Source organism: Drosophila ficusphila, unplaced genomic scaffold (assembly GCF_018152265.1).
Source record: "Drosophila ficusphila isolate 14025-0441.05 unplaced genomic scaffold, ASM1815226v1 contig_197, whole genome shotgun sequence".
In the NCBI taxonomy this organism is placed as follows: domain Eukaryota; kingdom Metazoa; phylum Arthropoda; class Insecta; order Diptera; family Drosophilidae; genus Drosophila; species Drosophila ficusphila.
In genome coordinates, this window is record NW_025064091.1 from 7,035,234 (window position 1) to 7,053,744 (window position 18,511).

The window sequence follows — 18,511 nt, forward strand, 5'->3', positions numbered from 1 at the left end:
AAGCCGCTTTCCGGTTTCCGTTCTCCGGTTCTCAAATGTTTGTCGCGCGCTTGTCGCGTCCGCGCTCCGTGACGCCGGCGACGCAAATGTTGGCTGGCCAAAAAAATGTATGGACAAACTCCGAATCCGCAGTCGACTCCTATGCAAAAATGTTGCGCCAACTGCGCTGCCAGCGAGCGCCACTCATGATTAAGAGTTTTCTGTTTCTGTTTCTGTTATTGTTATTGTTATTGTGATTATGGGCTGTTTTGTTGGAGTTGCTGTTGCTTTTGTTGCCAGTTTGTTGTTTGGTGATATTGCCACTTGTTGCTGCTACTGCGGTTGTTGCCTACACGCAGAAAAAATTCAGTTTTCCATTTCCATTCCCATTTGTATACTTAATAATAAAATCTCTATTTGAGTTTAGCACATACGGAATAATTTACAACAAATTTAAATGTTGCGAAACTAAAAATAAATGATCTGATTGTTACGTTTTATAATGTATTCAATTTTTTTTACCTAAATAATTTCTTTCAGTATAGTATTTTCTCGTTGTTTAAACTGCTATCTTTTCTCTCTGTGCATCTTTAATGTTTGCTCAACATTGAAGAGTCGCGGGCTTAGCTGCCCCCTTTGATTGTATTATTTATTTATTTTTCACGCTCACTGCCATGTCAACTCTGCTCTGGGGCAACCCTCTGCCGGCGTTGGCGTCGACGTCGCTTCACTTGGCTGCGCACGCGTCAACAACAACAAAAGCAAGCGTAATAATATTAACTAAACTCCATCGTTGTTGGCATTATCGCTGCTGTTCGACAATGCTGGCCACTCGACAATTTGAGCTCACAATTCTATTCTCGGCTAATTGACAACATCGGGCCATTGGCATTGTAGCAGCCAAATTGGCCAACAATTGCAACAAAGCACACGAAATAGGCCCTTTCATGGGTTATAATATTAAAACAATATATGTTATAACCATGTAGGAATAACCAATAAAATAAGTAATACATGGGTTTACAAATAACCAAGCATTACATTTAAGTCTTAGAATCAAAGCATTAATAAATATACTTTTAGCATGGGAAAAATAAATAAATTATTTAATAATTCTCACAACCTCTAAACTAGACCTTTCATTGCAATATAAAAGCAAGTTTTTAAAAGCCTTTCGTGTGAGAGCGATTTCATAATTACTTTTAACTTGCCTCAATCGAAGTTTAACTAATTTCCATAAAAACTATGCCATTAAGTTGCAAAATATCCGACTGGTGCTTGGATGTTTTCATTGCCTCTCGAACATTTTCCACATGAAGTGCTCTTTGCACACGAAGCATGCCAAATATCAATTATGTTTATATAGTATATACTGGAGTATATATGCATAATAGGCCCCCAGAACGAACTCAACTCAAGCGTGGCGAAAATATTATATATATTAATTGGGGGCTGATTGGCAGCTTCTTGAGAGTGGCAATTGAGCAACTCCACCTACGTTCTCCCCTCGTTTTTCACCTGCCTTTCCATATCCATTTCCATCCATTTCCACCTGTGTGTGAGTCATGAACATTGTGTGCAAGTGGCGTGAAGAGCTTCCATGATTTCTGGTTCAATGGCGCTCAGACTGCGGGTGTCATACGAACATTACGTGGCGGCAGTCAGATTGCCGGCCCCACAAAAACTTGTCGTTTTGTCCTCAACCTCAACCTCTGTGCAATATTTCCCCCCTGGGCAATGGTGACCCACAAAGGGCAAAAAGCAATGAAAATGAAAATGAAAATGCCAGAGATGAGAGCCATTAGGTGACTTAGAAAGGCTGCCATTGGGGCTCGGTTGAGTCGTAGTTATAATGCAAATATAACAGAGCACATTAAAATGGAGGTCCATCCGCATTTCACGTAGCTCCCATTCAAATTCAAATTCAGATTTGGCTGAAGGTTGTCCAACTCCAAATCGCATCCATTCAGTCCATCAAAGTGGTGTGACATACATCCCAAATCAATAATATTTATTGTATGTATTTACTCTTGGCTCACATTGCCCGTGGGCACTCCGCGAAAATTGCGCAAGGAGTTTGTGTTTTTACAAGTGTTAACAACTTCCTAGATTTGCATAACAAAAATAAAGCGTTGCTCAACACAGAACCGTTCGAAGTTGCTTTGTAACCTTAGCTTGTCTGCCAATCTCAACAAGAAATTAAATAATATTGTTTTGACAAATTTCTCTGCGGTCGAAAGCTAATTAATTAAAGGAAAGCTATAATATCTTAAAACGGTAATTCCATGTTTACTCATTTCGATACAAAGTTCATATTTTTTTATTTGGTTTTACAAGAACTTATGAATTTTAAATGTATCTGATGATCCCACATAATTTTAAGTTGTATTATTCTTATTAGTTTCTCTATTCTCTTCAGTCTTCTTATTAACCAGCAAACTATTCCGAAAAAACCAAAACAAAACAACCCGAAAAGCCACCGAAATTGGGTGGCGAACAAATGCTCCAGTGATTTTGAAGGGTAAAGCCATAAAAAAGGAAAATAATTTCTTTTGGGCGCGTTGGAAAACAGTTTGTTCGGTGGGTAACTGTGTGGTGCCCCACTCGGCGGATGGGAAATGAACATAAAAAGCACCACTCGAAGCAGCAACAAAGCCTTAATACCAGTGTGGTGGGGCAATAAAAACGAAAGAGGAAAACGAAATGTTGTTACTGCTATTCGGATTTGATCCGTTTAATTACGGATTTTTAGGTAATTGCGCAATATGGAAAAATATGGAAAATAAATGCGTATGTATGGTATATTTAAATTGGGTCAACTGGGTAGTTGGAATTCCAGCTTCCACTTAGTTTCAGAAATGGTTAAACATTTTCCCCCACAAAATTCTTCAACTTCCGGAGTTAAATCTCAGCGACCCCCGACTTGCATACTTTTACTTTTCGCTCTTTTGTGTCGACTTCTTTTGTATCGGGTTTCGCCTATCAAAAGCAGAACACACCGCTAGCCTTCGATCTAACGGTAATCACTTCGTTTTCATCTATCCATCTGTTCCGACATCAAAAACCCAAGATCTCACATCACACAAAAATCTATTTTGCCTCATCCGTCAATTCGAATTCAAATTCAAATTCAAATTTTCGAACGGCCCAGAATCGAAACCCGCGTGCTTTTCACTTTCGTGAGTGTGACTTTGGGTGAGAAGAAAAAACGAATGAGAAAAATTAGAAAGCAAAAGTCAATGTGCTCAACCATTGAACTTTTGATGAGCGCTGATCTATTAAGAATTTTTGGCCATCATCAGCTGTCAATCAGTTATTAAAAGCTAACACTGGGAAAAACAAGTTTTAACACAACAGATCTAACAAATATATAACTAGGTGTCGTAAAATATTTGTACAACCCAAAAGCATTCATAAAAGATTTTAGATAGTTTTATAATCATCTAAGATCACAGCTTTATGATTGCTATATACAAATTTCAAGTGGGAGTTAGCAAAGAAATTAAATATTTTATTTTTTAGAGCTTTTCTTCACGGTGTCCTTTATTTTTTGTAGTGCCAGAAAAGCTCTTTCCCCAGCATCTCTTCTGCGAATCTTCCGTGTCATTCATATGCAAAGCCGCGCTTATTCAATCACCCATTCATGCGATTCAAATGAAGTTCGTCTGTGAAAGTAAGCCATGGCAAAAGTCCGAGAGACAAACATTTGTCCAACAATCAGCCGACAACAAATGGGCAAACAAGACGAGGCATCTGCATCTGCATCTGTTGTCCGCTCGCCTGAAGACTCGCCTCAGTTGTGACAGGTCGTGGTCCGCTCCGCCTGCCCCTCCCCCTACCCCCATTGGCCACCTTTCCAGCCCCCTGACACCAACCTTTGCCCCGCCCCCTTCCGAAAAAATGAAATCTCCGGTGAATGCCCTGCCTTCGAGTGGCGACCGCAAATGAGTCAACAGCCTGGCACACATGAATGCAAATATGAATATGCAGAATACCCTTCACCAACTTTGAACTGAACCCACATACTCGAGAGCTTCAGCTTGGAAAACCTGTGGAAATTCGATGCAGACTGCTCTAGTTTTGAAAGTTGTGTACCATATTTCGAGGGAACGTATTAAAACATTCAATGGTTTCCATCATTTAAGAAAACTTGTTAAAATACGAACAAAGTTGTTGTGAGTTGAAAAGACAAAGAATAATCTTTATATACATTAAAAAGTAAAAGTATTTTCGTAAAATTCTAATGAATAAAGTGGAATAATATTTTAAAAATTATTTTAATGGTATCAAATTAAATCAATGACTTCTTTAAATGGCCAGCAAGCCTCCCAAAATCCTGAATTTCGCTGCACAACTTAAGTCGCTTTTAATAGATTCCGTGCACTTGGATTAACGACACTGTAAGCCGCCAAACGCCAAGCATCAATGAACTTGGAGGATTTATGGCTCTCCCTCGGCGGCTTTCTGCGCTCTGTTAATGGCCAAATGCGTGCAGGCCTTGGCCAAATCGAACGGGGGCTGCCAGCAGCTGGACAAATGGCCAATTACGATTGGCGACAACCACACAACACAAAACCACGGCGATGGGTGGATGGAAACCCGTTCGGGGCGATGGAAAACATGGAAAAGATGAAAATGCTGCGAAAAATGTCGTATGTAAACGGTTGCCTTAATAATCGACATTGGAGAAAAGCTGCAACTGACAGCCGGTTGTTGACCGCTTCAATGTATATATATATGTATATACTATATATATATATATACTATATATATAGTATATGTGGCCAGCGCCTTGGAGTCTAGAGTCTGGGCAAACGAAAGCAAAAGGATGGAAGGCGACTCGCCCCTCTGAAGCAAACAGGTTCCCTCAGAAATTTCACTTTTTCTTTTGCGTTTCTTGGTTTTTGGCTTGTTTTGTGGCTCAGTTGTAGTCTCAGATGGACTCCTTTGGAAATCAGCAAAAGTGTTGCTAATTAAAGCAATCACAAATTACACAAATAAATAACACCACAAATAATGAGCGTCTGGCAATCATTGCGATCGTCTTGCGATATTTCTGTATATCTACAAATAAGCCGAGTTCAACGACCGCTAATGAATCGAAAATCGGAGGGAAACTCGGGCATCATCCCGTCCTGAAGATAATCTCAATTTGATTGGCTTTGGATCCGGAATTAGTCACAGAATTATTAGCCAAATTCAAATCGAATTAACCGAAAATGTGCCAGCAACAAACAATCAAAAGTAATGGTTAGTAAATCGTGGAAAGCATTGAAATCAAAGCTTTATAAAGTCGAATGCTAACGTACCCTACATAAATGTTTGTGATCATTTGATAAAATGTTAGGATTTTATTTTTAATTTACAACTCAAAAAATAAGCTTACTCAAAAGAAATGAGTCACTATAATGAATCTTATTTCGTATATTGAAATACCTTCAAGTTAGAGTATCATATATAGTGGAATAAATATTATAAAGCTCTGCAATTGCTATGCAATAATGAGTGAGTTTTCCGAAGGGGAAATCGAGGTGTGTGTGTGTGCAACTCCGAAACAAAACACAATTTTATGCGGTTTTATTATTACCCAGTTTCTGTGTGTATTTTTTGTGTTCAGATTCTACGCCGCTCACGTCAGTGGATATGGGTATGGATATGGGCATATAGATATTTGGATATGGCCAGGCTGGTCCGTTCATTTATCACGGCAACCGCTCTGGAACCGAGTGGCATGTTGCTCGGCGGTACGTTGCACATAAACGCATGCGGCATACGGCATACGGCATTCGGCATTCGACGGTTACAACACCAACGCCCGTCGTAATTATCACAGCTAGTCGTATAATCAGAGCCAGCCCAAAGGGTTGTATAACTTAGGCAAATCAAGGCAAATAATACATCGCGTTCCGCGGAGAAAGTCATCATATCCGTGGATTGACTATTTTAAGACCGTTCGCCATTGCCTGCAGCGCGGAAGATTTGTATATCTACGTTCTTTAAGGTTTTACATACGAAAGTGGCTCTTCGATGTTATACACACAGAAAATTGGTAATCACAGACCATCAATAAACAATTATATATTAATATCTTCATCACTATGAATGGAGAAGGTTCTTAAATTAAATTTAAGAACATTTAATGCAAAGACTCGTAGGTTTTAAAGCATCATAAATTGAGATCATAACTGAATAAACCAATAAATGTTTCTAAATGTCAAATAAACGAATTAAGAATCGTTTGGTTAATGTTATTTTGTTGTTCTTGTTGATCTTATCCCAATAGTTTAAATGCAAGCGTGATACTGTCTTTAGAACTTACCGCAAGGCATTTCCTCTGAAGATCAGCAACAACTAGCTTTGCCAGTAGTGATTGATTGATAGGTTGGATTGATTGCTTGCACTAAGACACGTTCACTCACAGGGAAAATCACATGTTTTTCGGAAGATATATTTCCATGTTCAGTTTACCCTACATGCACTAACTGTCAAAAAAAAAAAATACTTTTAGAGTCGCAACTGCATCTTTTTGACTCAAGTCTGAGTTCGTTGTCTAAGTCTTTTGTTTTGCTAGCGGTAAACGGTGGAAAAAGTCAGTGGTTTTTTCGTGGAGCGTGGAGCGCGGCACGTGCTAAGCGAACAATGGTCGCGGCTTGTTTGAGTCGCAGGCCTCAACGCGGCGATCGGCGAAAGAGATGGCGTTGCAGTCGGCGAAAGAGACGAACAATGTGCCGGTGAAAGAGACCGCGAAAGAGGCAATGCGACGGAGATTTGGACCAACTTGGCCAGCGGTCGCCGAAGAAATGTAAAAAGCCAAACGCAGCGGACCCCAAAGAAGTGCCGAGCGAGAAAGCTCTCGGCCAAGCCTTCTTCTTGTAGCCGCCGATGTTTATGTGTTCATCCATACTCTCTCATGGGGTACCATTAATATTTCTCGAAATATCAAGGCCACTGAGGAAAGCTCTTCTGATTCAGGCCAAAAAGAATTTTAGAATATATTTTAGATACGTTCATAAAACATAAAATAGGTACAATATTGTGTTAATAATTCAGTTCATTTAAAGATTGTTAATACCTCTGTGTTGCAATGGTGATTAAAATTAACTAATCACAAAAAGATATATCATTCCCTGAAACAACTTCTAGAGTATTTGCATCTTGTAATTCATTTCTGAATTGTACACCTGCTTTTGATGTAAACATCAGTTTATTCCAGTGCTGCGCTTGAGTTTAGTTGATTTTCGATGCGCTTTTTGCACATTGCTAGACTTTTTCTCGCTCGCTTGTTTTTTTTTTGTTTTAGTTTCAGCATGCTGGAATTTTTCTTCATTTGCTGCTGGTGTTTCTGTTGCTGTGGTGGGTATAATTTTATTCAATAGAATTTATGCTTTTTTATGGTCAAGCTGGCGGCGCGTCATGCGCGGAAACCTCATCGCTAACGGTTGTTTATGGCCAGTTTAAGGTTTTGTGCATAATTGTTTGGCTTGGCTTGAGTCGTTCGTTGATCTGGCTCCATAGCTCTATAGCTCCATAGCTCTGTGGATCTTTGGCTCTGTCTCTTCATCCCGCAAGAGAGAGAGAAGCCCATTTAAATGCAATCAATCAAAGACTTACGGCTAATTAACCAGTGCGATTTAATATAAATACGAAAACACTTCATTAGCGACGCCACTAATGAGGCAACATGGCTTTACGACGTGTTTACTTTACCGCCCGGCGACCCAAGTTCGAAATCTGAACTCTGCGCTCCCGCAAAGTGCATCGAATTGCAATCGATCGTAAATATCGCTTGATTATGTAATTACATCGAAGAACCTGAAGATTAAGCGTCGCCAATTGCCATAAATATAATTGATAATTGACACCGCGATTTGGCCATTATGAGTTTCGTAATGCGTAACCCAGAAATTAAGACTAGAGAAACTCGAATTTGGTATGGTAAAACAGTTAACAAAAATTGTTAATTGTCTTATTGATTTTCATGACATAAAACCATTAGAAACTGAATTTGTTGAATTTTCCAATTTATGTACAAGTAAATAGGCATTCGTCCTTGCTTTATCTAAATATCTACGCAAGTAGCATTTAATTTGCAATGTTCTTTGGGGGCACTCACCTGATGGCCGCTGGCTGATGGTTGGCCAGCATTCGCATGCTGCCGCCGAATCTGTGGTGCTGCTGCACCCGGCTCTGGTGCGGATCGAAGTCCGGATCGGCTGGATAACCACCACTGGCCATGCTCCTGCTGATGACCGACTGACTGATGCGGCTCATCCGGCTGGCGTGCGATCCCCGCTCCGAGTTGCACTTGGAGCCGCACAGCGAGTTCTCGCAGAAGCGGCAGCACTTGTTGTAGCTGAAGGTGGACGTGCACAGGGTGCAGAACGAGTCCAGCTGCGACTCGGCCTGATCGTCCTCCAGGTCGGCGTCCTCGTTCACCGACGCGTCCATTTCGAGGCCATGACTGTGATGCCTGTGGTGCATTTTAAGGGTTTGCGTGTGACTGCTGCCGTCTTCGTCGGAGCAAAAGTGATAGGGTTCGCTTTCGGTGTCCTCCTCCTCGCCCAAACTGCTGCCGGCACTCCCCTCCTGGCGACCAGTTCCCTGCGACATCCCGAAGCTGCTCAGCGGACACGATGGATAGCGGGTGAGCGGGAAGGGGCGCACATTATACTTGCTGGCCATCGAAAGGTTCTCGTTGAAGTAGATCACATTCGGCGACTGGGCTGCAGCTCCCGGGCCCGCCCTCTCCCTTTCCCTGTCCCTCTCTCTATCCCTGCCCATTTCCCTGTCCAACTCGCGATCCCTGCTGATGCTGAGATCGTGGTACTTCCGCAGGAAGGCCGCATTGCAATCGGCAGCCGTGTATTCGTGCAGTTTCTTGGGCTTCTGGGGGGCGGCACATGGGATTGCTGGCCGTGCGACAGGTTGTTTCCCTTATTGTAATTCGAATTGCTGCTGTTGTTTGTGTTGCTGTTGCTGCTATTGTTGTTGCTGCTGCCGCTGTTGTTGTTGTTGTTATTGTTGCCGCCGGAGCGCAGCAGATCAAAGAGGCGCTGCTTAAGGTCGCGCATGGCCGCATGGGGCAGCAACGTTTAGCGGGCTCTGTAAATAAAATTTAAATAATATTTAATTTATATGTATATTGTTTATAAATAGTTTGTTTGTTTCTCTTTACACACAACCAAAATTCAAATTCAATAACCTTTTGAAACGTTTTATAGCATTCAGGTTTCAACAGGTAACGGGTAGCACTGTGGTTTGAGGCCCGACTTAACAGTTTGACTGCCATTGTGTTTTAAGAAGTGGCTTTACTTTACCAAAAGTCTGGCAACACTATGTGAGTAAAATTGTAAACTTGCAGAAACAAACACCAGTGTTTTTGATTGTTTTCGATAAAAAATTTAACTTTTCGACCAACCCCGCACCTTGAGACGCCATCTCACACTTTTTCCAGATGCAACAATAAAACTTAACTTATTTCACAACAAAATCAAGTTTGCCGCTGCCAGAAGTATGACCAGTTATAGCCCGCTAAAAATCCAGCAACCTGCTCGAGTGCTTACAGCTTTCTCGAACTAACGTAGCACGGTAACACTCGTCCGCTTATTTATTTTGCACGCATAAAGATATCAATAATTTTTCTGGTTGGATAAAATTAGTAAATGCAGGTACGTTTGTTGAAATAAGCGACGGGTACAAAGTTAATACAATAAACCTTATATCGGCAGCAAAGCCAAGTCGAAAAAACCAAAGATGAGCAGTCAGCGAGGCAATGTTAGTCGAACACGTGCGCAGAAGCACAAAAATCGGCATGTTTTCAAGAACGATCTGCACGACAAAACGCCCCAGCAGATACGCCTTAATGCGATGCACGTTTCCACCGTTTGCCAGCGCTGCAAGGAGCAGATCGAGTGGAAGATCAAGTACAAGAAGTACAAGCCGCTCACCCAGGCCAAGATCTGTGCCCACTGCAAGGAGCGGGCAGTAAAGAAGGCCTACCATGTCATCTGTCGGGATTGCGCCGTCAAGGCGCACGCCTGCGCCAAGTGTCTGAAGAGCGCCAACGAGGTGGCCATCGAGGAGCCCCAGCCAACGCCGCGCGAGGAACAGCAGCTGCAGGCGGAGATGGACCGACTGGTCAAGTCATTTTCGGAGCGCAAGAGACGCGCCTTTCTGCGCTACATGAAGAGGGGCAAGAAGCAGCCGCAGGATGCACAGCCCCTAGACGAACAGGAGCTGGAGGCCCAGGAGAAGGCTAAGCGCGTGGCGCACACGCGTGACGAGCTGTTAGACAAGATCAAGCAGCTGAATCTCGCCGCGGAGGATGATGAGGAAGAGGACTCGGACTTCGATTCGGAGGAGGAAGATGATTCTGAACTCGATTCCGAAGAGGACGAGGACGAGGACGACAGCGAGGAGGAGCCACAGAAACCTGGCCCCGCGAAACCCACCAAGGCGAAATAAACACTAGTTTGTTAAGTAAATTAATTGCTTTGTTTTAAGGTGGGAAACTTAGTTCCTTCGCTAAAAAATCCTATATTTTTTTATTTCCTTGCAAAAGTAAGCGAGATCGCACATAATGTTTCAATAGCATTATCTAATTTTATCATAAAATCTTTGCATGGTTAATCTTAAATTGGAATAGTTCGTTACCTGTAAATAACAAGTAATTAAATCACTTTTTTTTACAAAACTAACTTTATTTAATTGCAATAATTACAGAAGTAAGATAATTTAGATTATTTTTCATTAAAGTCCGTCACCTTGCGAATTTTGAAATCATCCATGTCTTTCTGCGGAATGAGACGCATCTTATGCTCGCTGGCCACGTGAAGGACCGCAAGAAGGGCCTCTGCTCGAGAAGGAGTAGAATCTAATGGAATCTTGGCCAATTGATTATACATCTCTTTAAAGCTGGCCATTCCCGGAGCGTAGCGTTCCTTATTCTTCCCCAGATCGAGCGTCTTCTCATCCTCGATCACCACCACTTTTAGCTGATTTTCAATCAGCAAATTGCATGTTTTTTTTAGCTTATGCATATTTTCAATATCGTTACAGCGATTCATATTTTTAGCAAAGTCTTCCTTGCTAGTTTTTATAATCGTTGAGATCAACGCCCAGAAATATGATCCTTAAATTTAACGTCAACAAATTGTGCAGGGCTGTAATTTGAATTTCGTAAACAAATGTTGCGGGCCGGGTTCGGATATCCACTAAGTCGATCCAGCTACCAAATGTGAATGTCATTTTTTCCAATACTTTCTAGTAGAGCTAAACGGTCATATTGGAACTTTGTGAAACTTTCGATAATCAGCAGGCAAGATTTTCCCGGCTGTCGGGAACTTAACTGTCAACAATATCATTTTCCGAGTCTTAAAGTCTTTAAGTCTTTTTTTATCAGGTAGAACCCAGAGCCGAAAGAAGGCTAGACTTCCAAAGGAGCGAATGGCAGAAAACAAGACAGAGGTGGCAAAAGGCGCTCGGCGCCGTGGGAAGAAGAAGGAAGCCCCGTCGCAAGGACATGTGCCAGTTCTCCTGACCAACGGGCAAGGAGTTGCAAAGAAGGCCACCAGGCCGAAGGCTAAGTCAGGAAAAGCCGCAAAGGCCGGCGAGGGAGAACCTCTGTACATTGAGGAGATGATTAGTCTGCGAAAGTTGGTTGCTGACTTTCGGCAGAGCAGCGACCTGGAGAGGAAGTTTCCTGGACTGAACAAGGCGCAACGCTGCTTCGTGCATCGGGTGGCCCATACGGCCGGACTAAAGACCGTAAGCGATGGCTTCGCAGACAATCGCGTCCTCACTATAAAGCGCTTGCCGCTAAAAGACCTCCCGGACGCGAAGTGTATCCAGGCCACACTGTATAAGAGTCCGGAGCTCTTGAAGTTGCTCATCAGCATGAACGGAGCGGTAAAACGCCGCCTGAGTGCCGGCAAACCGGATAACTGGCGTGGAAACCAGCAGGAAATGCTCGATAGACGACCCAACAACTTCGGACTGGTCGGGCACAAGCTCATCCCGCCCGGGGCACGGAGCAACAGCATACGGCAGGAGCGGCAGAGCCTGCCCATCTACAAACACCGCGACAAGATCCTCAGTACACTGCTACGTGAACAGGTGATTAATAATAATCTTCCATCTTAGAAAGATGTTTAATGAGTTAACATTTCTGTACTTAAAACCTGTATAAATAGTTCACACTGATACTAAGTTTTCCCGCCAATAGGTCTTGATTATCAAAGGAGCCACTGGTTCCGGCAAGTCCACCCAGTTGCCGCAATACATCCTCGAATGGGCCACCGAGCATCGCACTCCAGTCAGGGTCATCGTAAGCCAACCACGACGCATAGCAGCGATGAGTGTTTCTGAGCGCATTTCGGAGGAACGCGGCGAGGCGCTAGGAAGCACAGTGGGCTATCAGATACGCATGAACAGTGAGTAGTATTTGACCAGGAAGTTTATCAGATTTAACTGATAAACACACTTTTTCTCCTTTTAGGCAAGTGCAGCAGTCACACGGTTCTCGTGCTGACCACAAGTGGTTGCCTTTTGCGTGCTTTGACCATGGATGGCGAAGCCTTCTTCAAGAGTACCACACACTTTATCATCGACGAAGTGCATGAGCGCGACTTGGACACAGATTTCCTTCTGCTCGCCACCAAGATGGCGCTGCAAAAAAATCCCCATCTCCGTCTCGTGCTCATGTCGGCCACCATGAACTTGGAAGCCCTGTCCGAATACTTTGGCAAGGCCACCGTGATGGACGTGGAGGGACGCACCTTCGACGTTAAGACCTTTCAACTGGAGCACATTCTCAGTGAGACTGGTTACATGACACCGAGAATGGAGCAGTATATGGGCGAAACGAATGATGAAGTACAGCCCGGTGAACTGTTGGCCGCGTATCACGGCGGTCGCACCATCATCGATCCCGAAATCGACAACGATTTGATCGTTTCCCTGTTGGAACTATTGTTGCTTAACGGCGACCATGGAGCGGTGATTGTATATCTGCCCGGTTACAACGAGATGACCACGCTAATGGATCGCCTGAAAACGAGTCTGCCGCTGGACCAGATCAAGATCATGATGCTGCACAGCCAGGTGGATAGCAGCGAGCAGCAAAAGGCCCTACAGGTGTATCGTAATGTACGTTTAAAGATCATCCTGAGCACAAACATTGGCCAGACTTCGATCACCATTCCGGATCTGCTGTACGTCATCGATACGGGTCGCTGCAAGATGAAGACCTATGACCAGGACTCGGATGCCTCGCAATTGACCACCACATGGATCTCGCAGGCGGATGCCCAGCAGCGGGCGGGCAGAGCTGGACGGCTGCGCCATGGCATCTGCTATCGACTCTACGACAGCGATCGCCTGGCCAAGATGAATCTGTACACGATTCCAGAGATAAAGAGGCGTACCCTCGACGAGATATGCCTGCTGACGAAAGTGGCAGCACCGGACTATCTCATTGCCTCGTTTCTGGCCAGGGCACTGGATCCTCCACAACCGGAGGCGGTGGCTCAGGCCTGCTCGAAGCTGCGGCTCCTTGGCGTGCTTCACGACTTTGAAGAACACATTACGCCGCTGGGACGCATCATTGCCGAGCTGCCGCTGGGCGTTCAGCTGGGCAAGTGTCTGGTGTACTCGATATATTTTCGCTGCCTGGGCAGCATGTCAATTATTGCGGCTTTTCACTCGGTAAGGGATCCCTTCATCTTGACCATGGAGCGCGAGAAGAAGTGGGACCAGCAGAATGCCAGACGCCAGTTTACCGGGGACACGATGAGCGACTCAATGGCAGCCTTGCAGCTCTACGAGGAGTATGTTAAGCTAAAACGCTACCGTGTCTATGAGTTTTGCGAGCGTAACTTTGTGTGCCGCAACTCGATGGAGCTGTTTGTGTCGGCGGTGCACACTCTGCGCGACACAGTGCACCGTCTCTTCCGCTTTAACCAGAGCAGCGTGCGCTTGGCCTCCTCCTTCGACAAGGACACCAACATGATCCGCCTGGCCTTGACGGCCGGACTCTATCCGAAGCTGGCCTACATGGATCGGGCAAACAAGCACCAGTTAATCTGCGAAGGAGACGACGCCGTCCAAGTGTCGCGCAGCTCTTGTCTGCTGAGAAAAAAGACGCAAAAGAACCTGGCCAGCGAGTGGATTTTGTTTGTTGAAAAGACCCGCAACGCCGAGCTAAGATCCTCGCTGGAGCACACCACTTTGGTTAGCGGATTAATGGTGGCTCTCGCAGCCGGAAAGCAATTCCGATTGGAGTCAAATGGCTCGGCGGTGCTGCTCTGCCTGGACTCATGGATCCGCCTCAGCTGTTCCGAGAATGTCGGTCAATACATTGGCCAGATGCGCGCCCTGATGGAGTGTGAGGTGGCCAAGTTGGTGGAGACGCAAAGAGTAAGCGCTGCAAGTGAGTTTCTAGGCCCGGAGAATTTCCGTCGACTGCTACTGGCGGATGTTCCCTCGGTTTGCCTGGCCAAGGGGAAGAGTCTGCCCGAAGACTTCAACTGTGATAATGGCGATTAGAAGCCAAGGAGCACGACAGGAGGCTGATGGATATCCCTACACATGCACATACTTACACTAAGACATCGGCCAAAAAACTAGACACGTAACACCAAAAACTTTACTTAAATTGCCACAGTATTTACGTGTGATCGATTCGGCCGGCCCGTAGGAAAAAACAAAATAAATCGTGAACACATATTTGTACAGTGCGTTTCAAAAGCCTAGGACAGCCTATCGTACCTGATTAGGGCAGCTAAATTCACAACTAAGAGGCTTACGAATATTTAAAAAAAAACATGTATTTTTGTACATCGAGTTCCATTTAATTTTGATGGAATATAGAATATTCCTTTAGAAACTATTAACTGAGTTAATGACTGGAATAGATAATACAAGCCTGACTTTTTACGAGGAATTGAGAAATAAAAAAAACTGTCAGACTTCCATCTACTTATTTTTTATAATTATACACGATAAGTAATCAAACGTATTAACTGGATTTTTTAAATATTGTGATATAAAAAGGCGCAAATACGACATTATGTATACTTTAAACCTTAAGATATTTTCGTATATTTATCAAGATCTTTATACTCGATTTGTAGTATCGTGACAGATATCATTTTATTAGGCCAATTCTACGTTTAATTCGCTTGTGTTTTATTCGAATTAAGTCTGCTTTTTTATACACTTAGTAATTTTTAATTAGAAAATCAGAAAGGGCGCGCATAAACCTTAAGGTATTTTAGAATAGAAGCAACATCTCCGAGTTCCATTCCATGAACTATAACCGATATTCATCGATGTAACTACTTTAAGCTCTGAAACGCACTGTAGGCACCTATTTAAGCCATTTGAAGCACACAGGGAACGAAAATGTAAACCAAAAATTATGAATTTTGTTTGGAGAGTGCAGTTGCGGGCACTCCCTAATTGCCGGGTGAAAATATGTGTGCCACAAGTGCCACGAGATGCCAGGGAGATCGCGACTCGGTGTCGGTGTCGGTGTCGCTGTTGCTGTCAGTGTCAGCAAGGCCGGATGGATGGTGGGCGTGGCAGTTCCCTGCGGTGCATTGGGCCATGGCCGCCATGGAGTTGGCGTTTATACTCCATCCGACCCGCCTGCCTCCCACTGCCCATTCAGGCGCAAACAAGAGCGGGCAGGTAGAAAAAAAAAAAAAGAGTTAATTGCACAGTCGACGACGCAGTCAATAAACCTGAAGTCGAGCTTGTCGCTGATGCAGCAACAATGGCCACAAAGACACCGGGGCAAGAGCAACATGCAACAGAAACAGCAACAGCAACAAAAGACGCCAGCTTACAAAGAAAGTGAAATTAATTTGTTATTTTTCGGTCGATTGTGGCTCTTTGAGCGATGCCATTGAAAACTGGGAGAGAGCATAACCAATCTCCACGATTGGCCCTACAATTTCGATGTCTTTTACTGCTTATAGATGTTGTTGCTCTTCAAGCATTCTATATATGTTTAAAATATTTGAGAAAATGTTTTAAATTTACTGTTTACGAGAATAAAACATGTGCACGCATCTCTATTTTAAAAAATAGTGGTAATACTTCTCTCATAAGACCCAAAATAGCATTTCAACCCTGTTTCTGATGTAAAAACTACTGAACACCATTTAAAATCCCATATAATCTTAGTTTTTCCCCTAAAAAATCCGTCCTGGGCTCAAAAATTAAATCAATTTATAAAGTTTCGGGTTTTTGATATATTTTTTTGTATTTAAAAGCCTAGTTTTAATGCTCTGAAAATGCCAGTTAGTGGCAGAATCTATACACACTAAACGAATTTTAAAGTATATAGTTAAGGCTACAAAGAACTAGAAAATAGAATATGAATGTATTTTTGATGTACCTACAATTGCATATTTTGAAAATAAACGTTTACTGGATTCTTGATGGAAAATTATGTCTAAAATAATGATGAAAAGCAATGGACTTGGCCCAAATAATCCGATTTTGTGCAAACTCATCACTGGGAAAGGCGGAAAATCGTAGTGGCTCAACCTCGAATTTTGCACAATGTGCAACAAAGAATTCCGCAAGGTGCCACGAGAAATGGGGGCCACCAAGAAAGCCGCAGATCAATTTTCCCAGACGACTCCTCCATTGTCGATGGCTGGCATTGAACTCTGGCGAGGATCCCGAGGCGGGGAAGAGGTGAGACCGGAGTGCCAAATGAACGGCTATCGCCAATTGGCATCTGGCATCTGCTCTCGAAATCAAATGAAGTCAAATGGCCAGGCGCGCAGGCCGCGCTAATGGATCGACAATAAACCTGGCCAACGAGTGGCCCGGCTTCCACGGGGAAGCAAGCCAGTTGAACGCACTGGCCATCGCGGAGCGGACTCCGTTGGCAACCAGCTCGGCAGGTGTCTCTTTGTCATTGTCCGTGGACAGGAAGGCGGAGATAATCGCACTGAATCAAAGTGATTCCACTGAATCCGCAGGAGAATACAAAATTCTCTGATTTTCCAACCCAAAAACATCGGTATTTCAGCCATAACTACGAAAATATTGGGCAGAATATGGAATGGCATACCTCGATAAACTAGTAATTAGATCCTTAATCGTTTGGCATTGAAACCTAGATAATTTTTATTTTTCAAAATTTAAAAAAAAAATTGTTACCAAAAATGTAAAAATGGCTGATCATCACTTTCCGCCCAAAAAAGCAATATTAAGAACTAAGGAAATACTTGGCAGAATATGAAATGCCATACCTCAATAAACTCGTAATCAGATTCCTAATCGACGGGCATTCAAATCTAGAAAATTTTTATTTTTTTCAAAATTTTCAAACAAACCAAAATTAATTTTTTTTTTATTTGTCTAAAAAGTGAGGTAGCAAGTCCCATTTTGACCAAGTTAATTGAATAACTGCAGGAATAAATAATTATTTTTACAAAAATTCCTTATTTTTATTACTGCCCAAAAAAGACAAGTGTGAAAAAAGGAGAACTACGTTGGGAAGCCATTCCGACTCCGATAAGAGATGAAAACTGATCCCATCTGGCTGGCTGACCGCATCGCATCGCATCGCAGTTAACCGATGAAATGTGAGCTAATGACGGCCCTCGACTGATTGATGATCGGATGGAGCAGCAGCGAGCGGCCGGCTTTTGGCTGTTGGCGTTTGGGGCTGCCAGTTACAGTTACATAATTACAGCAAATTGATTTGGCCAAAGTTGCCGGCAGATGTGCGCTGCTCCCAATGCTCCACGATCCCATGGCCCAGGGCTCCCAGCGATGACATCATCTCACATAATCGCACATCTGCAATAATCCCAGACATCTCTGTGCAGCACGGAATGCATTTCGGTAATTCCAAATTCCAAATTCCGAATTCCGAACGGGGGTATTATCATGAATATGTACATACAAACGTGTGCAGTATTGAGCCGAAGCTAACCGCGGGATCACGCCAGTGAAAGTCTGCCCCTTTAGCGGGGTCAAATCAATCAGCCTGGGCGGTGACCCGCCGCTACTTGTCTGTCTGTCTGACTCTCTGACTGTCTGGGTGGCACTCCAAGTTCCCCCCGAACACTCTGAATTTTTAGGGGATTTTCTTTAGAGCAACACCTTTCCAAAAAAACAACGCCTAATTATGTCATTAAAACGCTTGGCTTTTGTGCCGGCTTTTTTAACGACGATTGTGAAGATGCTGTTCACCGATTTCAATTTAAATAAAAAATATTATGCTGTTGTGCTGTTAATTTTTAATATCTTTTGCTTCCTAGATTGAATAACCATTTTATAATATACCTAAAAGAAAACAGGAAAAAATAAAAATATAGTTCAATAAACTTAAAATACTGCAAGCTTTACACAAAGACAATAGAATTTGTTTCTTAGCTTTCCATCATATTTTCAATAAAATATATTTGCCTGAAATTTATGGTCAATTTATTATGTTTGTTCGGTAAGACTTTCCTTCTTGCAATTCTAGTAACTCTAATGAAATATATTTGCCTGAAATGTATGC

General features: G+C 43.2%; 2 protein-coding genes across 2 annotated transcripts; both read left to right on the forward strand.

Moving 5' to 3' along the window:
- Positions 1-9,535: 9,535 nt before the first annotated feature.
- On the forward strand, positions 9,536-10,672 carry LOC108098009 (uncharacterized protein C9orf85 homolog). The gene is made up of 2 exons (XM_017200650.1): positions 9,536-9,647; positions 9,708-10,672. Exon 2 carries the CDS (start codon positions 9,733-9,735, stop codon positions 10,441-10,443), a length of 711 nt encoding a protein of 236 aa, XP_017056139.1. The 5' UTR covers positions 9,536-9,647; positions 9,708-9,732; the 3' UTR covers positions 10,444-10,672.
- A 586-nt stretch (positions 10,673-11,258) lies between these two features.
- LOC108098007 (3'-5' RNA helicase YTHDC2) lies at positions 11,259-16,432 on the forward strand. Its single transcript, XM_017200649.2, has 4 exons — positions 11,259-11,296; positions 11,381-12,093; positions 12,203-12,410; positions 12,476-16,432. The coding sequence occupies exons 2-4, from the start codon at positions 11,425-11,427 to the stop codon at positions 14,521-14,523; spliced, it is 2,925 nt and encodes a 974-aa protein (XP_017056138.1). The 5' UTR covers positions 11,259-11,296; positions 11,381-11,424; the 3' UTR covers positions 14,524-16,432.
- The last annotated feature ends 2,079 nt before the right edge of the window (positions 16,433-18,511 follow it).

Coding starts and splice junctions, on each gene's coding strand:
- LOC108098007 (XM_017200649.2), top strand. CDS start 11,425: ATGGCAGAAAACAAGACAGAGGTGGCAAAAGGCGCTCGGCGCCGTGGG. Junction 12,094..12,202: donor GTACACTGCTACGTGAACAG/GTGATTAATAAT, acceptor TCCCGCCAATAG/GTCTTGATTATCAAAGGAGC. Junction 12,411..12,475: donor CTATCAGATACGCATGAACA/GTGAGTAGTATT, acceptor TTCTCCTTTTAG/GCAAGTGCAGCAGTCACACG.
- LOC108098009 (XM_017200650.1), top strand. CDS start 9,733: ATGAGCAGTCAGCGAGGCAATGTTAGTCGAACACGTGCGCAGAAGCAC.